The following is a 21755-nucleotide window of genomic DNA, read 5'->3' on the forward strand; positions in this document are numbered from 1 at the left end:
CTGGCGCTCGTGCAACAGAACAAAAGACTCTTTGCTCGGTACTTCCCTGTCATTACACTGGAGGTAATTAAATCTATGTTACGTAATCTGTCATGAGAAAGAAAGAAAGAGAGAGAGAGAGAGAGAGAGAGAGAGACCAATCGGTTTAATGTGAGAAAAAAAAAAAAATATATATATATATATATATATTAGTTTGAAGGGGATGCGTCTCAGATAGATACAAGCATTTTCAGTTTGTCTTCATTTGATGAAACAAATACAGAATAAAAATTTAATAATATCAATGTCAATCATGTCTTATTATTGTTTTTGTTTGTATCATCCTTCTCAGAATCTCCTTGCAGCCTTATGACCCCCACCCCTTCTATAGTATATTCTTTCCCACCCTCGGGAGAGGGACCCCCCCCCCCCTCGACAATAACAACATTTGGCCACGAGTCACCAAGCCCATTCGTTCCCATACAATCTCATGAATAGGTCCTGTCCACCGCCAACCCCCTCTCGTGCTGCGGGAATGGTTTAACCCGTTGAGAGTGAAAGAGCCTGTGAGCACAAAGGAAGCGCAGATACTGGCGGCTTAGGAGGGTTATAATTGGGCGCATGATGTAAACACTGGATCAAAACCGCAAGGCTGCGTTTCCATTTCCCGTCGCACAGGTCCATTATCGGCGTTCAATATTATATGAGGTGCTGGCGAACGGCGGCGCGTCTGTGCGGACACGGAAAGAGGCTGTGAGACCAGAGTGGAGGACGAGGAACGGGGGAGTTGAGCATTGTTTCATCCTCGCTTCAGAGGTTCCTGGAGTTGCTTGTTGTTCTTGGACTGAGCCCGATTCAGTGGACAGTGATGTTGGGACTGCGCTGATCCGGACCACGAGTGGAGGTTCTACTGTGTTCTCCGCAACAGTTTTTTTTTCTGTTTCTTTTTTTTAAGGTGAGTGTGTCTTTTCCCGTTCACGCCTCAGATGGCACCGCGCAAAGATGTTACTGAACGGATCAGTCGCCTGACACGTAAACAAACAAAACGTTCTGTTACCACTCACGGCCAAACGTCCAAATGCTAAAATGGTTCCCCACAGCCCGCTGTGCGTCCCGTAGCCGCACTGTTTGCCCATCACTGTGACTGCTCCTGACAATTAGACACACGGAGGAACACCTCAGCTCGCCTATTGTTTTCCCTCTATTGTTTTCGAACCGTTGCTTCACGGGGCACTGGGGGCTCTCACACAAGACACGAGCGCCTCAGGACCTCTGAGAGGCATCGTATCAGTGGCAGCCGGATGAATCCTTCATGACATGTGGGAATCAGTATTTAAAAAGGCGAAACTCTGGATTTGATACGCCAGTGCATAATTGGCTTAGACAGGCTGTAAACAAATTGATTTGCACGCGCAAAGTCACGTGCATCCATGTCTATCTATCTATCTATCTATCTATCTATCTATCTATCTATCTATCTATCTATCTATCTATCTATCTATCTATCTATCTATCTATCTATCTATCTATCTACATGTCTTTCTTCGTATACAGTAATAGCACATTTAAATAGTATGTAATTAATAGTTTGCCAGAGTAAAGAAGAAGTACTGTAATTATAGACAACAACTCCAAGCTGGGTGTGCAGACATTTTTTCTATATTTCCTTTGTTGAACATGCAGATGTATAACAAAGAACACAAAGGAAGCAACCCTTCAACTTGTGCGTTCTCGTTCCCACCTCTGCCGTTTAGGGCGCCTTTGTTTCTGAACATCTCAGCTGACGGATTCTCATAAAGCAGTGAAGCTGTCCGCTGCTACAAGCAGATGCTGTCATTCTCTACAGTACGTGTCTTCTGCGGGGCTACACGGGGAAGTGTGAATTATAGCATAAGATTACAAGCAGCATAAAGCAGAAGTATTGGTCGGAATGAGCTCCGAATCCCATCTAAAGTGACGAATTAGAAGGAATATTTTGGCCTGAAAGCTTGACAAATAACCAGGGCCGGTCTATTTGAAAACATAAAATTACATCTTGGGGCTCTCTAGAATGAGCTACAATGATGGATTTGAAGGTTGTGCGACTACAGGACCCTGAGCAAAGGATGCCCCAGCAGCTCTGCCACTGGCCGCGTACCGTTATTTGTCTAATGCTCAGGAAAGTGCCCTTTCATGGCCTTGCACCTTTTAGTGTTAATAAGTCTTTTTTATACGGTTCTCCTTCGGGTTAGGGATTCGATTTCTGGGCTAAACGTTCAAGCTGTGGTTCGTTAAATGACACATTAGGTACAACACGTCTGAGCGTGCGTCCTGTTTCCTTTGACATAATGAATGGGGACGACGATGAGAACACGTGGATGTGTGACATGCAACAGGGTTCCACCTTGAAAAGTCTAATGAAAACTTGAGCGAGGTCCCCATATGGCATTATGCTGATGGTTGCATAACCACAAGCCAGAGCCAAGCAATCCTCAGGCTTAGGACTTTGGCCAAAGTGACAGACTCGCAGTTGATGAGAAGTCTGTTCAGAATTTTAATAAATCTATCACTTTGTTGCATTTCCTTTTTGTCTGTGAAGAACTGGCCGGAGGTCAGGCGTCCCCTGCATCTGCGACGCCTTTAAATACAAAGGGAGAAAAGAGAAGCAAGATGAAGTAAGAGGAGGCAAGATTTAACCTCACAACTGTTCTTTCACATTCACTTCAATATCCGCCTCCCCATGCATTATTTTAATGTATTAAGGAGGCTTTAATAGATGTCTGTGTTGAGGTGAGCGCGGGGGCAGAAGACACGGCTCGCGTGTTGTCGCGCTCGCTGTGCGGCGCTTTGATGATGCCTTTTGTAAGTGCGGCGAACATGAGCCAGAACGAGTCAGACTCAAGACTGAGCAGGAGACGTACGGGGCCCCGCTGCCTGGAGGAGCCGGGTCCCTGTTTGCGCTTCACGTCCAGGAGGCCGACGGATGCGGAGGGGTCAGGACGGCGGACGAAGCAAGGGCGAGTTAGTGAGAGAGTCAATGGAGATGAAACAAAAGAAGAGCAGGTGGAGTGGAGGTGAGGAGGAGGAGGTTGGAGACGCAGCGTCCAGGCAGGATGCTGAGGGTGAAAACACGGGGCACGAAGACGCACAGAGAGCAGGAGCACCGGCGAGTGGAGCGGCAAAGTCGATCCTAATCCCATTAATTCGCTGGCGCTTTCGCGTGCGCGCGGCGTTTCAAAGCGCGGATCAAACGTAACGCGTTTGGTCACTCGGGCTCGCTAATGCATCAGCCGCAATGATTCGGGCAGCTGTTTGCGCGCGGACGCGTGGCGGCCGGTTCACCGTCGGTGTAATGAGGCCAGCGTCGCGTGGGGAGCCGTGGACTCCAACCGGATCTGACTCGCAGCGCGTCACAGCCCTCTGGCGCCGTGGCATTTTATTGTGCACGTGTGTTCGGCTGTCACGGTGGATTGTAGCTGAAAGGGCCTCTCTCTCTCTCTCTCTCGCTCGCTCGCTCTCTCTCGGTCAACACATCTGCTGCTGCACGTTGATGCAGCAGATGCGAACAACATCGGAGAATCGCGTTTGTGCCGATGCACTTTATATACAGTGCGAGTGTGTGCTGAGTGGGAGCTTTCTCCGCTTGTGTCACAGGAGACACAGCTTCACACAGTGTTCAACTTAAAGGTGCTTTACGTGTATTTATTATAATAGATTCATTGAATCTGCATCTAATGTTCTGTGAGTCAGCACAAGCACTAACAGAGCAGTTCGCAATAATACCTGTTATAACTGTTTGTTTACAGTATATTTATGTGACTGTAAACATCGATGCGTTTTGAGTCTCCTGCTTTGGAGCAGCTGTCGTCTCCCGTAGCTTCACAGGGGGACACTCGGAAAGAGACAAAGGGATCCGTGCGGGACTGGAGACACATCTAATACCGGGCTTTAAAAGTAGGTCCGGTGTTCGACACGAGAGAGAGAGCTGCAGAGAGGAAGAGCCGCGCGGTTGAAAGGAGCAGGGAGATAAATGATGTGGAAAGGAGGCAGCGAAAGACAGAGAATGAGCTGTAATCTGATGAAAGCCTCTTTACTCCCCTGTCACCTCACCTTCAGGCCGCGAGCAGTGACCGAGGCTTAGAGGGGGATCAATGCTGAGGTCACCAGCGCCGCTCGCCCAAACGCACACTGGGATGACTTCGCTTTAAGTCCACGGGCTGCATCTGAGCATCCACCCCGGGACCGTTGCTCACCGGGACGCAGGGGCTGGACGGATGCGAGGCTGGATGCGTGGAGGAGAGCGTGTTTAGGAGCCACGGTGGGTACAGCCGCCCGCTGTTGCTGCGCTGTGTTGTGTTGTGTGGGCGATGCGTGTGTTACTGAAGGGTCTGCAGGTCACTCAGGCATCTCTATACACTCTGTGTACAAGCTGAATGAGAGCCAGCGTTCCTCGGCCTCCATACAAATCACCCCCCTGCATTTAAACCCAATGACCCACACGGAGGCGTTTTTAAAAGCGTCCTCACACATAGTTAAACCCCGCTGACCTCACATTGGCACTAAATGATGCGAGTTACATGTGCTTTAAAGCTAATAACAGGTTATGGTTATTCATCAGCCTGCAAATGTCAGTGTTGTATGTGTTAAATGACATTTGTCGCGATGTTCTGCCATATTACCATTAGGCAGATTTGTGTTGATTGTAGTACAGTGGGTATTGGGTGTGATCGTGATTAAAGATCAGTGGAGTGACACCCAAACCGTGGAATCTGACATGGAAACAGGCGATTTGAGGACGCTGGGGTGAGTGATTTGTGTCCACAGCTAATATCCATGCAAATGACTGTGAGCTTTTCAGCTGCAACGCCCGTAGTCGCCGTCCTTTTGGCGGCTGCCGGAGAAGCCGGAGCTACAGCAAGCGTTTCAGTTTGTCAAAGATGCAGCGCTGGAGTGATTTTTAATAAAACCAGGCTGTCCGCGCCTCACCTGTTACTATGCCAACTGTGGCGAGTAGGCTTCTTCACCACAACCGCAGCGGTGTGTTAAGAAATGTGCAGCTCCACTATCGAGGAAATTGAGTTTTTTGTTATTCGGTTTATAAAATCGGAGGTCCAGGCATTTGGAATGAATCGTTGGCTCAACAAGCCTCATCCAGTCGCTCGAAGCGACGTCATTAAGTTAAATCCTGAAACGGCGTCAGTATGAATAGACACTGTGAGGAGCATCCTCCGCTTCCAAAGGTCACCAGAGCACACGTGCTTCTCTCTGCTTCAAACCCTGCACTTACACAGCGACGCTGCCTCACATCGCCACCGGGCTCGTCACCAAAATAAAGACCATCAGCCTCGCGGATACAATGAAGGAGCGGAGATAATTTCATGTTGCGTTCAGCGGCCTGTGGAGGAGCAGTAATTGCACTTTCCAGCCTAGAGTTTTATTCTACAGTGTGACGGCACCGTGCACTGAGGAGTGGAGCCGTCCTCTGTCAGTTTATCTGGAGTCTGAAGTTGGTTTTGACTCACTCACACACAAACACACACACACACACGCATGCACACACACACACACACACACACACACACACACACACACACACACACACACACACGGATGGACGGCCTCATCTTGTTAGTAACCGTGACATCAGCCACGCTGTTACTCACCACCACATGCAAATACAGGCTCTGTCGTCCAGTGAGCAGAAACACAAGATGCTGCTGGATAGTAAAAACCGCTGCATCTGCACAGAATCAAGATTCTCCTGTCAGTCCTGCACAGGGGAATGGGGCCGTGTATCGTCGCAACCAGAGACGATATAAAAAGCCAAACAGGCTTTTTTAAAATGTGTCTGCGCTGATGCATGAACAGTCACAACTACAAGAATGAGAGTCAGGTGTTCCGGATTATGGAAACACTGCTGTAACTCACTGCACTGCGCCCGCTGATCATTTCCTTTAATTTCTAGTCATTTATCATCCATTTGTTCCTGGCTCCGGTTCTCGCTGCCTCCTAGTGATGCTCTGTCTCTATCTTGTTAACTCCACCAGGAGAACAGGCTTGGAATCGCACTCATAGCTTTAGTGGCATTAGCAGGTTTACATCTAAATCATTTCACCTTTGACTAACAAGGCTAAGCCTCAGCCTACTGACCTGTGACCCACTGACCCGCCTCTCTGTAGCTCTCGCTGTCTCCTATTGACAAATAATCTAATACAAAGCTGTTTGGCTTATTAGATCATCTGGTTTCAGTTTTCACGTTCTTCCTTCCTCTCTGGCTCCCTCTTCCTCCCTTTCGGCCCAACCCTCCCAGTTCTCACCCTAGAGAGCAGGGTGTCCTCGTTCTGGTGCTGCTCTGTCGCCGCCACTCAGTGAGGGGCTTCTGAAATATTCATGGCGACACACATACTCACACCTAAAGACACACACAGGAACAAACACTTCCAAGCCCCTTTATCTTTTCCTCCAGTTTGCCCACGCCTAACAGATTAGAGAATATAATGTCCCTCACAGCACGGTCAGGAAGGATGTCACTAATGTTTAATTACATTGTTTTATTTTGCAGTTGAAAAAAATCCTTCTGATTTACAAAATTATTATTTATTATTATTAGTTTTTTAGTACTGCTCATGCAGATCAGTCTTCAATGTAAAGGTAAATGTGAAATACAGTTTTGAGGCCACGATGGCAACAGAACAAATCACAACACCGAGGCGCCGGCGCCGTGATCTGCGACCTCAGATTACCTTTTGGTTTGTGGAGGAGAGGAGGATCCGCACGTGGGAAAAAAAAAAGGTTATCACGCCGCCGGCAGTTTTGATATGTAACCCAGCATTATTGTGCAAGCACGGATGCGGCTGAGCAGATCACTCGGCGAACTGTGATTTGTGTCAGAGGTTGTGCGCTCTCCCGCTGTGCCCTGTGATTGTCGGCGGAGAGGGGGTGCGAGCCTGCAAAACACCATTTACATGTAGTTTGACTGCGGGGCGACGGACGGTCTCGAGAGGAGATGGTTGAAAACACAACCTCTCAGGTTATTGGTTGCAGGAGAGACACTGTGACCTGTGGAACTGCAATACAGCCATTTATGTCTTACAAGTAGGAATGCTGTGTACTGATAATTAGATCCATAGTTCAGTTTCTATGGTAACATAGTGCCCCTGTGGAATCATTTTATACAAAAGTGTGTGTTTGTACTGATCAGTAAGCTTCAGCTGTTTATCACAGAGAAGTAACACAACACAGACTAGCTTTCCTGCATCTTTGTAAGTTTAGGGTGTGACTCGATTCACTGAATTTCAGAACGCCAGCGACTTAATTGTACCTGATTCAAATGCACACTGTTCAGGTAACCTTTGGAAAAAGGTTCGAGTTTGTGGCTGTTAGTGTCTGTTTACGCTGATGCGAAGCTGTTAATGTCAGCGCGGCGCGTTGGTATGCTAATGCTTCTGGGTGCGCTAATTAGAGCTGGATGAGGAACGCCGGCGACTGACACGAATTTGTTTGTTTTGCACTGTCAAAGTTTGAAATAAATAAATAAATAAAGGCATCAACTTTGACCTGATGCTGCTGTTTGATAGGTTGATGAATAGTAAAGAAGCAGCGGGCGAATGGGGCCGGAGGTCACGGCCTCCGCTGGCAGGGCTCTCAAAGAAACCTCTTATTATTATGCACATCCCCTCGGAGATGAGCCCCCCGTGTCCCATTTGCGGGGTCCCTGTGCCGCTGCCGGTTGCCATAGCAACAGACAGGACGTGACATTGTTGCATAATTTGTTGTGCTTTGCTCTTCCTTGTTCTGACCTCACTGGGGGGGTGTTTTTGAGTCGTGTAATGCCTCCGTGGGTGGAGCGGTCAACAACATAACATACGAGCATATGATTGCACTGAACCTTTTTATTATAAACAAAGAAAACACAGAAAATCCCAGTGAAGGCAACTTTAGAGACCAAATTGTTCCAGCGCTTTTTCAGTGTCATTATTCTTGATGATCGTTTACCTTGTCAGACGTTCTCTGCTGGATATTCCTCTTGAATCCAGGTGCCTGTAGTGAATCTAAACTGAAGTATTGACTGATCTGTTTCACCAGTTTAGTTTGTCTCTGCAAGACAGGCAGTTATGAATTGAAAACCCCCCCCAACTGCTTTTTGGGACTTTTTATTCAGCCCCTCACTGCAGAGTTGGTAAAAACGTTCACCTTAAGTCAAAGTTTTAGCGTTTTACTAAATCTGAGCAAACTTGGACTAAGAAGCCGTTGTCATGGAGCCGCGTGTGTGCAGGGGCAGGCGGATGGCATGATGCGTAGGGGGACCCGCTCAGCTGAGAGTCTCCTGTCACTAAGTATCTTATTCTGCTGACGTTCCCTCCTGAACCTGCTGCTTCCAACCCACTATATAAAGATTCTCCTCCTCCACTCACTGTGCGTAGCTTTGCATATTTTCCTCGTACACACTCCTGTGTGTGACGCCGCGAGCGTGTGGTACAGTTTATGTCACTGGCGTGGCTGCCTCTGAAGCCTGACAAGTTCAAACGCTCTGGGTTAATGACTATCAGCTCGCTTTTCGCCCGAAGCCACGCTCTCCCACTCGTGCCACAGGGAGAATGGTTTACACTGCATTATTAAAACGTATAGTTTATCTAAATCTGTCCTAATACGTTCAGCGCCTTATTAGTGGTGACAGAGACGCCCAGGGGCACAGATTCAAGTGGGGTTTGCTGACACAGGAACAGACGTGATCAAAGGTGCTGTGCCTGGGGTATAAAAGCAATTTTTAAACCAAAGGAGCTGACATTTAGACATCTTAATTACATGTAGGAAGTTTGAGCAATCATTCATAGAGACGCTGTGTGTGATCAGATAAAACGGTGACTGTTCATTTCTGTAGACGTCTACATTTCACTTGTTCATTTCTGAAGAATGTAAGTTACTCTTGCTGTGCAGTAAGGCAGATGAATCCAGCTGTGTGTGTGTGTGTGTGTGTGTGTGTGTGTGTGTGTGTGTGTGTGTGTGTGTGTGTGTGTGTGTGTGTGTGTGTGTGTGTGTGTGTGTGTGAGCACTGCACTGAAGACTGGGACTGTCGTCTGGGCTCTGACATGACATGTGCATTGACCTGGATGAAAGAAACAGACCAGTGTAATGGATCCAGGGTAACAGAGTTTAAAATTTAATTCATAGAGAGACTAAAAGCTGATTGTGGTGCGGCTGATCCTGCTGCTAGATGTTTTTTTACTCTACTCTCCAATGTCAGGGAGTTTCTCTTAAGTAAAGCTTCCAGAAAATGTATTTATTACCTTCTCGTCCAGAAATAACAAATATATTTTTTTGAGTAAAAGGGTTCAAAGCAACACGCATTGTATCTGTGTGGAGGCTGGGAATAAATGTGTGAGCTCACACACTCGCTGCTGCATGTAAAGAAGCTGCCTTCGCAAAGGACGCTATAATGACAGAACAACCCCGAAAACTGCACACAAATGTAACAGCTGGTTGGTGAAGTAACGATAATGGAGATTAAAACACTGGCGCATATGTACAGTAGCATACGTACAGTATGTTTCTGTTTAAGCATATCCTCTGTTCAGTGAGTCTATCAGCTTAGCAGCTGGAAATTAAACCACTGGGATTTGCTGACTGTGTGTGTGTGTGTGTGTGTGTGTGTGTGTGTGTGTGTGTGTGTGTGTGTGTGTGTGTGTGTGTGTGTGTGTGAGGGCTGGATCTGGATCTGCGGTGGGGTCAACGGCGCGTCCATGGTCCCTGAGTCACACTGACTGTATGCAGGTTTGTGCACAAGTACTTTAACACAGTCCAAGTCCAATTTACTTTGAAGCAGTTTTTTGAGACACAGACACTGACAGAATTTGCCCCCAGCTGCATTCACACAGCTGACGTTCATCTTTTTTAATAGCTGAGGCCAGAAATCAGCCTTAGATACAAGATGGGAGTAAAGTGGAAATAAGATACAATAGTATTTTTTCCACTGGCCACCCCTATTAAAAGGTACCCATCTTATTATTGCGACTGGGTGTAGACGTGAGGGGACCATTCTGATCATCAGGTCCATTCTGATCATCAGGTCCATTCTGATCATCAGGTCCATTCTGATCATCAGGACCATTCTGGTCAGGTCTTGCAGGGCTTCACGTGCGTTTGACTTACTGAGTTATTTATGTGTGACTTCCTTTAATAATAAAAGCCTAAGCACACTGTTCCATTCAGGCGCATCCATTTAGGCACGATGTCATAACTCATCATCCATATTTGTAGCGTGCTGTTATGCTGGTTGCTCAGCATCGCGTCTATTTAAAATGCATGCGGTGCTGATGTATCGCTACAATCTGTTGTATTCAGTATCTGCGGAGTGAGAAATCAATAACACTCTAATGTTTCTCTTCCTGATTAATGTTTCATAATGTTGGTCCTGCCATAGTGAAACCCTATATGTTTTCACTGCGCCACTACTTTGTACTATATAAAGTCATGACATCACGGTCTTTAACCTGTATTTACTCCAGCGAGTTATTTGATCAGCGATGATGGAGGCTGGTGACGGTACCAGCACGAACCGAAGCTGCTCTATGTGCTGCAGACCTTCTGCTGCAGGTCACATACTTCTTGGCTGTAGTCAACAATTTGTTCCTAACCTTTTCTGCTGTATGTAAGTGAATGATAGTGGCTGTATGGCAATTATTTATAATGCATTCATTCCATCTGCTGTGCTACTTATGAGAGTGCCTGTGCTGAGATGGTTCTTTTTGCAGAAATGATAGCGTATGCCCGCTGCCCTGTCAGCACTCCCAGCTGAATACTTAAAGTGTGCAGTCAATAATCACTTTTTTCTGTCTCCTCTTCATTTTCCCTGTCTCCTGTTTGCAGGGGGACACCTCTCTCATGGGTGAGGCCCAGTGATCCGGACGCTCCCTACACACCCCCTCCTCACCCTGACCCCCCGACCTCCCCTGTTCCCCTGGACCAGTCACCATGACTTCCACCAGCCAGTTGCTGGGTTTGGCGGAGGTGGGGCTGAAGTGCGACCAGGAGCTTGAGAGGAGATATGAGATCGTGCCCTCGGTGGTCTGCTCCATGTGCTGCCTCTTTGGGATCATCTATTGCTTCTTTGGTGAGAAAGTGTCTTGGTGTGAATAGGATCAGTAAAGAATATAAAGAAAGAAAGCATTAAGTGTGATGTGGTGGCCAGAATCATTTTCTATGTACTGTATGTGGTGCAAGTTCCCTCCTGATGGCTGAGATCTGTTCTGTTGATCTCCACTGATCATTTTGTGTCATTTCTGGCTCATTCTGCTCTGCTGGTGTGAGATATTATTGATTTAGGAGCAGCACATATTGGTTTTCCTGTTCCTGCCTCTGCCAGTCAATAGCGGAGCCTCATTCCCACAGAGCCCAGCTACTGAGGCTCTGCCATAGCAAACAGTGTTGATTGTACTGTTCGCTACGCAGAACCCACCGTCTGCACTTACAGACTTGTGTTTGCGTAGACGTAAATCAATGGTAAGGCCTCATTAGGCATCAGCCCCGCCCAAATTGCTGCCATCATGAAAAAAGCTGGACTCCCCGCTGGGTTTTAAAGAAACAAGGCTGCTTATTTTGTTTCTTTGAACTTAATGTTGCTGCTCAGAGAGAGAGAGAAAAAAGGAGCAAATAATTTTACAGTTAATTAAAAAGTACTGAGCCAAACTGGCGGCGAATCCTCTGTTGTCTTTTTCCTATTTGCTGTAATTCCTCTGCGCTTAAAAACTGGGCTCATGCTGCACGTGTGCGTCTACATTTTAAACGCAGCACTAAGGGCTCATTAGTTTGGATGTCAGGCCTTTGCAGCACAAAAGTAATTAGATATTGTGTACGTAGCGGTTACGGGCGTTGTTTTGTTAAAGAGGGAATTAAAGATTTTGTCTCTCTCTATTTGAGGAGGAGGACACACCGTCCAAAGCTAGCGTTTCCCCTCAGGTGCTGCCTCGTCCTGCAGAACTGTGGGATTATTCACCTTTTGTTTTGCATCTCGCAAGTTTCTCTCAACAAAATATTACATGAAACTTTTGCTCATTCTTTAACGAACTTATTTTGTGGACTGATATTGACGTATAGCGGCCTGTTGCTCACAGATAGTCAGAGAAGGCTGCGGACTGCATTAACATTCACTGTATACGGCGCGTAAAGCTCTGGCACAAGGCTCTGCATTACAAACAGGTTACCCAGCAACACAGAGGACAGCACACAACAAGGCCCACACTAATTAATCAAATTCCTGGGTGGATGAAAATGTCAAAACTTTTACTTTTAGTAGGTATTTAATATAATTATTTCTACAAAAAATACAGTTTTCCTTCTCAGTTTTGCAGTTTAAGGCTTTATGAGCAACTTTATCACCTTTAGCTGTGCAGCGTTAGTAGCGTATGCTGGAAGGGTACATGTCGTGTTGCTATATTAATGTGTTCTGCATCTGCAGGTAAGAAATTTCATACACTGTTCAAATTGCAGCAGAAAATGGCTGTTTCACGCATGCAGCCGAAAACATTACCGGCAGCGCGTCACGAAACAAGACATCAAACACAAAATTGCATCATTTTCCTTTGGCTTCTCGCTCGTTCACCATCCGACGTCTGGTTATCAGTTAGTGAAGCATCTTCACTGATGCGGTCAGATTTCCTGCTATCATCAAACAAACTCTGCAAATAAGTGCATAATGACACATTTGAATTACAGAGTTTCTGAAAAAAAAAATTGTTTAATTGTTTGGTCTTGACGTTTAAGATCTATTTTTTAAATTGTAGATTCGCTATTATTTATCTGGTGCACAAATCCAAAGTTGCAGCAGAGACCAGGAGTGAGGGTCGAGCAGCCAGACGCATGAGGCAGAACGAAATGCGAGAGAGAGACAAAAGCTGAATAAAGCCAGAGTGAACAGATGGGCTGGAGTGTGGGACGGCCGGGACCAAAGTAAGGGAAGCAGGAAGGAACAAAAAGGGCAGCAGGAGGTGGAGGCAGAGGACTGGAGGTGGAGCAATGGGATTTCATATTCATTCATCGATTGATGGTGACTATTTGAGATGGAAGAACAATGTGCGGGGTTTAGTGATGGCTGGTGAGGAAGCAAATGTTCTGTGGCTGGAGATGCTTTGGCCGCGCTCCAGTTATTCAGTCGCAGATTTGTATTCATTCAGGCATTCTGCTGCCAAAGAAGAGCAAACAGCTGTGAGGAATAAAGTGGCTTCCACCGCATTTTTTATTTAAGCACACCACGATGACTGAGGGAAATGTGTGTGTGTGGTGGGGGGGGTGCAGGAGGGCAGCGGGTCGGATGAGATGACGTGAGCAGCGGTGCTGTTCAGCTCGACTGTGTGAGGCGCGATTACGCAGAGATGAGAACAAGATGTTTGAGATACAGTCCAGACAGAGTGAGATACGGAGAAAAGGTAGATGGAGAAGCATGTAAACAAACATGAGCAACGGCCAAGGTTTCAGTGTGTGCGGCTCCGCTGCAGGTTTTATCACAAAAACAGAAGATGGAGACGGGGAGAAACGAAAACTAAAACGACGGCGCGTGTTCGTAATGAATGCGGCTGACATTTAAAAGAAAATTATTATCATCGTATTTGAATCTTTGGAAAATATTTACAGAGAATGGTATCTGTTCCCATCATTCTCCAATCTCTGTGTACGGAAGCGTGGCCTTTCTTGGTTCCACGTTCATTATGCTGAAACATTCTCTGCTTAAATAAGATTATACCACTTTTAATTAGAAGAACATTTTTGCAGAGCAACAGAGCGAGACGCATTGAATTATTGGGCCGCGTGGAGGAAGCTCGCGTCAGAAGAGAAGGACGAGTCACAGTGGAGGGGACAACGCTGGCGCCAACGCTTTGGATTAAACAACGCAGCTCTTGTTTTGGTTGGGATATACTGTAGGATCATCCATCCAGTCCTCAAAAGTCCAGATGGCGTTTCCAGTAAACAAGCCGTTGCACTGGGAAATGGAAATCAACAAACTTTGTTGGTTTTCAAATGATATGAACAAATTCACTTTGTAACCAGAGCTTGGCATTGTGGGTAATGGAGTTCGCTGATGGCTCATTAACCTGTGTTTATCATCCACCCACTCCACCCATTGTGTTTGTGTTCCACCCCTCCTCCTCCAGGCTACCGATGCTTCAAGGCCGTGTTGTTCCTCACGGGCCTCATGTTTGGCTCCGTGGTCATCTTCATGCTGTGCTACAAGGAGAGGGTGATGGACACCCAGCTGAGCGTGGAGGCCTCGGTCGGCATCGGCCTGGGCATCGGGACGCTGTGCGGCCTGGTCACCATGCTGGTGCGCAGCGTGGGCCTCTTCATGGTGGGCCTGCTGCTGGGCCTGCTCGTCGGCGTGGCGTCGCTCGTGGTAAGTGGGGCGCATAGCATAGGATCATAGCATCAATTATCTCATGCGTAGACTAATTGAACTCCTGCTAATTGTCACCTTTTCTCTCGGAGGTCATGGAGGAGTTCTACCACCCCAAGACGGTGTGGGTTCCTCTGGGGATCCTCCTGGGGTCTGGGACCTTGTTTGCCGTCCTCACGCTCCAGTGGCAGCGCTGCTTTGTCACGTTGTCGACCGCCACCTTCGGCGCTGCCATCATCACTGTCACTGTGGATTACTTTATAGAGCTCTTCGCCTTGGTGCACTACGTCTACGAGAGACTCAGGGTGGGTTTAACCTTGGTGGAGCGGCACCTGTTTTTACACAAGTGTGTCTAAAGTTTGGATTTAAGAGGAAGTCAGCAGATGATCTGATTTGACTTGTTGATTAAATATGTAATTTCCCTGAAAGACATTCAGGATTATTCAGATGAAATTGCAACTATGCTTTACAGGTAGCTCCGAAAAAGTCGGTGTGCTGGTTCACGTGGGTCATCCTGGGCGTGTGGCCGGTTCTGGCCTTGCTCGGAGTCTTAATTCAGTGGAAAGTGACTGCAGAGGGATTCTCTCACACAGAGGGTGAGTAGTGAGTGCCGCATCACGCACACACACACACACACACACACACACAATCATCGGACTCATAGATTCATATCTCAACATGCTGCACTACAGTGGCTGCATTCAGTCAACCTCAGCCTCAACACGTTTTCATATATTTATGTAGTTACTCCGACAATGGGGAATTATTGGAATCATTGGAACTGGAATTTTTACCAGCAAAAAGAAAAGAGGGAAAGTGAAAATGTGGTTGAGTGAATGAAAGGAAAGAGGGACATGTCCTCATTTCATTTTAGGAAAGAGCAGCCGGGACTTTGATCTTTGAGGCTTCGGTCAAATTTAATTATAAGAAATAAATGAATAAATTGAGAAACATGCAGAGCACAATGCATCAAATACACTAAGCATAACATTCATTTAGTGGATGCTTATTTATTTATTTAATTATTTGTGGTCATTTGTACCACGAGCAGGAGGAATGTTTACATCTATTGATTGCTGACAAAATTATAAAGTGGAGCAAGAAGGGGGTCATCGACAAGTGCTTCAGTTCATAGGAAAGGATGAACATGCATAATTAAGTAAGTCTTCCTGCCAATAACACCAAGGACAGTGTGGGTAGGTGAGGGGGGGGGGGGGGGGGTGCTGTGCTCATGCAAGTCAAGGATGTTTAAGGATTCATGCTCATCTGTCATAGTAACACAGATCATGTCTGTCCTAAATTTTGTTTAATTCGGACACAGTGTCTTGTTTACACAGCGGGGATGAGACTTGTTTCCGTATTGATCCCACCAAGGCCACAAGAAGCTGGTCTGACAAATCCATCCTGCCTTCATTAAGGGGGCAGCCTGATTATGAGTCACACCCAGGGGCAGGAACAGTGTGGGTGTGTGTTCATCGAGTCTCACTCACACCGAGGAAACCGAAATAAGAAAACACACTCACCTGTGAGGGGAATTATTATTGTATGGAACAATTACTACATGCACTAAAGTCGGGGTTGGGTTTAGGGATGTCATGGTTGAAGTTAGAGTGGAGGTCCACAATATAAATGTAAGGCAATGTTCCCGATGCGAGTCTGTGTGTAAGAGAAGGACTGAATACACCAACACTGATGTTGTCAGCAGAATGTGTTACTGACGGAAACAGCAAACAGCTTTAATCTGTTCCGAAAGCAATCACAACACAGATGGCACACACACACACACACGCGCACACACACACACACACACACACACACACACACACACACACACACACACACACACACACACACAAAAATAAGAAAGAAGTGTGAGTACCAACATCCCTCACTGTGACTTGAGGTCTATCTATTGTGTTCTGCACCAAAGCTAAGTATAAGATGATTTTTCTGCTGCGTGGAAAACAAAGGGTCCGCAGAAAAGAAGAAAATCCTCTTTTTATGGTGACAAGCGCCGAACTGACCAGGAAAAGATGAGACAGAGCAAAGAGAGAGCGAACGAACTGGGGGAAGGGCAGCGTGCGATAAACTGGGGCACAATGGGCGAGCAGAGCAACCAAGCAGAGCAGCTAATTGAAAAGCATGTAAGACGCAGACGTGAATGAATTAGATTGCGTTTTTTTTCTTCTTCTTCTTTATTTTCTTTTGTATTTATCTTATTTGCTGAGCTTTGTGATAGAGTCCAACCAACTTTAAACAGGCAAAATGTCCTACGTCCACGGTCTGAAGCTCAGATTGGTCTTTACAATGACAAAGACAAAGACAAAGACACACACACACACACACACACGCACACACAGTAACGTGAGGCCAGAGGGGCCTGAGGTGGGGAGAGCTGCTGAAAAGAAGAGGGGGGTATCATTAAGTAGTTTCCCTGGCAGATGGTGCATCGTTAGCTGTCCGCCCGCACAAAGACACAGCGATAGACCTCATAAGACTTCCACCCCAGCCCACACACACACACACACACACACACACACACACACACGCATACACACACACAAAGTAGCCGTGACGCACACGGTACATCGTGTCTTCATGAACTCCTGCAGGGTCCTCGTACTGTTGTCGTTTCGATCCCCTGAAAATGGAAAGGGAAACAGGAAACAGATCCCAGACGCACCACACGCTGCGCTGCGTAGTGTTTTCAAACCCGGAAATCCAAATCCCCAAATAATCACACTGGGAATCGATGAACAGCGAGACTGGGTGGGTTTCGGACATGGTTTTGCTGGAGAGGGTGCAAAAATAACACTCGCACTCACCCACGTACGATGTGCCAAGAGACCGAGTATGAGTCTGCACCGGGAAGAAGTGCGTCTGCTGAGTGAATGAATACATTTAAAGAAATGAGGAGAGCTGTTTTCTCCCTTTTGATCCTTTCAGCCTGAACTGAAAAAAAAACACCACCAAATATATCCAAATATCCAAAAATCATCTCATACGATTTGATGTTTCTCATGTTTTTCCTTTCAGCGTCAATGAGTTTAAAAGTGCCTTTTTCACGTTTGCTTGTTTACATCATCACCTCCTGACTCCCGTTCTGTCCCGTCTCCAGTGGTTCTGAGTCGGCAGCAACGGCGGGTGCAGCTCATGCGCATCCGGCAGCGGGAGGAGCGGCTGAAAAAGGAGAAGGAGAACAAGAAGAAGAAGAAGCGGCAGAACCAGAAGACGGGCCACAAGCTGAAGGCGCACGCCCACCACCCCCACCAGCCGCAGTACCACCACCCGTCGGCCTCTCACCCCCATCACCAGGGCCAGAGCTCCCAGCCGCCCAAAGCCCCCCCGCCCCAGACGGAGCCCGGCTACCACCGCAAGGCCAACCCCAAGAGACGCTTCGACGGAGACGTGCTGTCACCGGTATGTAGCATGTAGCACGTAGCATGTAGCAGCAGATGCTATATGAGGCTGGACCCGCACCGTCACCAAGTAAAGAAAGAAACATGCGGATCACGATGCATCAAATACACAAAGAATGACATTCATTTAGCAGATGCTTATTTATTTATTTGTTTTAATTTGTTCTAAACCCTTATTATTGTGTCCGCAGAGCTACATCAGGAGCTTCAGGGACAGACAGACTGACAGACGGGCGTACTCCCACAGTCGGATGATGAGCCGCTCCCGGATGGCCGAGCTCGACTACGACTGCGGCTCTCAAGTGCCCCTCACGGCCCCCAGTGGACCCCCGGTCCGCATATGAGGAATGCACACACACACACACACACACACACGCACGCATGCACGCACGCATGCACACACACACACACACACACACACACACACACACACACACACACACACACACACACACACGCGCGTGCGCACACGCACGCACGCACGCACACACACACACACACACGCACGCACGCACGCACACACACGCACACACACACACACACACACCAACACAAACCCAAGGCTTCAGACCTCTGGTGACACAGAACCCCCTCCGTGCCAACCAGTCGACAGGAACCCAGTGTGTCCCGGGGGTCGTGTGTTTCCTCTCAGACCTGATAATTATGTTTTTGGACCGTTTGGTCCTGTTTTCCTTTTTGAATACAAAGACACGAGAACAGCTCATCCTTCATCTCAGACGACGCGCACCCTCACTGCTGTATTCGTCTCCTTCGTTGCCGTTCTTGTGGAGTGGAGCTGTCTGTTCTGAACGTTTACTTGGCTGCATGGAGCCATAAGGAGCGATTTCCAGAAGGGGAGGGGGGTCCAAATGTTACTTTTGCCACAGGAAGCTGTTCAAACAATCTGCCTCAAGGATTCTATTAAGACACTGAGAAGAGAAGCATCAGAGGAAGGAGGACGCTGAAGCCCAGCTCCTCTCTGCTGTTAAGCACACGTTCATGGACTCTGGAGGTGCAGAGCGAGGGTCTGCTTCCAGCCCTTTGCCCTCCACGAGCCGCCTGTCTGTCTGTCATTGCCTACGTTGTTGCCATGTAGTGACGTGAATGTGCTTTCACCCCCCCCCTCACGCCTTCGTCCGTCCGCTGACGCGTCTCTGCAAGATGCTGTACGTTAACGTGTTTGTTGACATGTTTCTAAGTGCTCTGATGTCGCCCCCTTTTTCCACATCCTGAATCCACCTCCACAGATTCATCAGCTGGAACAACGCAAAGACAAGTGAGGGATCTGACTGTGGACGGTACGTGATGGAGGAAACGTTAAATATAGCGTGATTGTGTGAATGAGTGAACACATTAGCCTTGTGGTAAGTGATGGATTGTACCAAATTTGGAGCAAGGACGGGGGTGATTCATCGTAGCCTGTGTAGAACACGCTGCATGTATTTGCCAACTTGTCGGCTGCGATGCTGTTTGGTTGAAGCATTAAATTAAACACCAGAAGGTTTCAAGCGAGAATAATGAGACAAGGTGAAGAGGATGAAAGGCTGAACGATGCCCTCTAATGTTTACTGCTGGACCTTTTTTGTCTAGACTCTGCATCACATTTTGCTTCGGAATCAAATTTATTTATTTAAACCCCTTGAGGAGGAAGATATAGTTCCTCCACAATAAAGGGCGTCCAAGTAAAAATGCACATTTGTACAGTATAATACGGCTGTACAGGTGACTTTCTCAGTTCTGTGTGAGACGGACCTGGGCGTGGATTTTTCTTGTGATGCCATTAATGCATGAGAGTCCATTTGTAGCTGTTCCCACGTCCGTGTTTTCCACAGTGTCACTGTTGTTACGCAAAAGCTACAGCAGCGCTCTGTTTTTAGTCTGCTGATTCCAGACACAGCGGAGGGTTTTTCGCATCCGCCGATGACGCGAGCGCTGTGAAAGGACGCGGGAAGCTCAAAGGGCTTGGGTTTTGACAGTGATGCTGACTCGGCAAAGGGCTTCGGGTCGTTGGCCTCCTCTCGACACGTGTTCAGCCAGGTCGCCTCCATCCTGCGTGTCCAGTGGCGTTTTTGGATTCCGCCCACACTTCGGTCCTGTTTCGCTCCTCCTTTGTGGTTTTACTGTAGTGCTGTGACATCATCGCTGTCCTTAAAAATGTTAGTCGTGACCTTTGGCCCCTCTCGAGCCTGTACAAAATGAACATTCATTTTATTGCTTTCTCGCGTCATTTTCTGTGATTGCCTGTGACTTCTGGTTTGAAAACCACTTTTACTGTAGATATGAAACTGTAAATAGTTATTAAACATATAAACGTTTGATTTTATTTTCACGTTTTCACATTAGACCTGTTCTTTTTTTCGGATTGTACCGTACGTCCAGTGGATCTGATTTGGCTGCTTGATGGATGGATGGAGCTTCATTCTCGTGCTGGTGATTTAACATGTGAATCTTAAAGCCAGCAAACAAACTGAGCCTTGACCTATAAATGTTTTACTACCACCCTGTTTACAATTGTAAAAATAAATAACCCATTATTATTATTATTATTATTATTATTATTATTATTATTATTATTATTATTATTATTATTATTATTATTATTATTATTATTATTATTATTGAGCATGAGTTTATATGGACCTTAAAACACGATAACAATGTCATTCTACTATCTATTGTTTTTGTTGTTTCTACCATTAGTACCTGCACATACACACTGACACACACTCATTTCAGAATAAAACTCCAATAAAAATAAGGAACCTAAATCCATTAAGTGGTCAGTCACACGATAAACAGGAGTTCAACCTAACACTTGGAAGCTGAGGATCTGGTTTTAGGCTACGTTTGCAGCTTGACAACAAACCGCTAAGCTTGAAAACGGCCTCGCGTTCTACCTTCATGTGCCGTCGGATCAGAAGATGGAGCGGAGCAGCTCGCTGGCTCTCATTCATGGCTGTTAACTGTTGACATAAACTGCAAAGAAGCGGCGAAAAGAGAAGTTCGTAGCGACTGGGCTCCACAGATACAGGATCGTTCTCTCCCTTTGTTCTGTTTAATTACTGCACGCCTCAGCGTTTTCCTCCTTGCTTTCCCTGTCTCTGAATAACCTTTTCATTATATTTGTCACCTCCATTTTTCCTTTTCTTCTGTACCACCTTTTCAGTCTGACACTTTCCAGCGAGCTCATTTATCGTCTGTAGAATTTGTTTCCTCTCCACCCCCACTTTTTCTTTTTTTTCATCTCTGCTGACATTTTCAGTCCAATGACTTCAGAAACAAACCGCACACGGACTCGGAGTCTTGTTGCTGTGATAATCTGCTTTCTGCCAGAAACTAAGCGTGAAAGCAGCTCATTAACGCAGCTTTGTTCACTTTGAACTGCACCGAGTCCAGTTCAGGTACTGATCGTTTTCAACCAACTACATCGTGCACAGCTGTGCTGCAGCCACACATTCTGTTAAAACCAGTCAAACATTATGGTAATAACAAGGTAATAACAAATGTCTTTATTGGAGCTTTTATCACAGTGATAGTTGCCATGGCCGTCCATACACGTGCAGTCCCCCAGCACACGCTGCTGACCTCAAACTTTAGACATGACTGATTTCTGCCATTACAAACCGTAGACCAGCACCTCGCCCGCCTTTAATAAGTTACGTTAGAAGAATCCCTCTTGATAATTACATTTGGACTTCGTTAGCAGGTAAAATCACACCAACAGAACGCGTCTCAAGCCCATTCATCTGTCTTGCACTTTGCAAACCACTGATAATGTGAAACACTTAACTGGCTTTAGAAAACCTGTTACAAACATTTGCATGTTTTGGAGACAGAGAGTATGAATGAAATGAATAAACCATGGGTTCCTGGAATGCCCTTTGTTTAAAACCAGCATCATATACTACCTTTGACCTGTTCATTGTCTTTGTAACACACTGGTTGCATTTACTTTCTACTGAACGTGGGCTCAGCTTATAAATCATGCTAGTAGC

General features: G+C 46.7%; 2 protein-coding genes across 5 annotated transcripts in view; one reads left to right on the plus strand and one right to left on the minus strand.

Moving 5' to 3' along the window:
• Positions 1 to 531: 531 nt before the first annotated feature.
• On the plus strand, positions 532 to 20083 carry tmem198a (transmembrane protein 198a). Of its 3 annotated transcripts, XM_029136829.3 has the most exons (8): positions 532 to 934; positions 4075 to 4276; positions 10825 to 11068; positions 14103 to 14341; positions 14434 to 14646; positions 14814 to 14937; positions 17460 to 17761; positions 17952 to 20083. In XM_029136829.3, exons 3-8 carry the CDS (start codon positions 10930 to 10932, stop codon positions 18102 to 18104), a joined length of 1170 nt encoding a protein of 389 aa, XP_028992662.1. In that variant the 5' UTR covers positions 532 to 934; positions 4075 to 4276; positions 10825 to 10929; the 3' UTR covers positions 18105 to 20083. The 3 variants fall into 3 exon arrangements, with proteins under 3 accessions (XP_028992662.1, XP_028992664.1, XP_028992663.1); XM_029136831.3 differs by lacking the exon at positions 4075 to 4276; XM_029136830.3 differs by lacking the exons at positions 532 to 934; positions 4075 to 4276 and adding an exon at positions 5544 to 9729.
• A 1171-nt stretch (positions 20084 to 21254) lies between these two features.
• desma (desmin a) overlaps positions 21255 to 21755 on the minus strand; it is a 4934-nt gene continuing 4433 nt past the window's right edge. For both annotated transcript variants that reach the window (XM_029137203.3, XM_029137204.3), the window contains one exon: positions 21255 to 21755. This exon is cut by the window's right edge and continues 113 nt beyond it. The gene's annotated coding sequence lies outside the window, so the exon portion shown is untranslated.

The sequence above is a fragment of the Betta splendens genome, chromosome 21, assembly GCF_900634795.4.
Source record: "Betta splendens chromosome 21, fBetSpl5.4, whole genome shotgun sequence".
In the NCBI taxonomy this organism is placed as follows: Eukaryota; Metazoa; Chordata; class Actinopteri; order Anabantiformes; family Osphronemidae; genus Betta; species Betta splendens.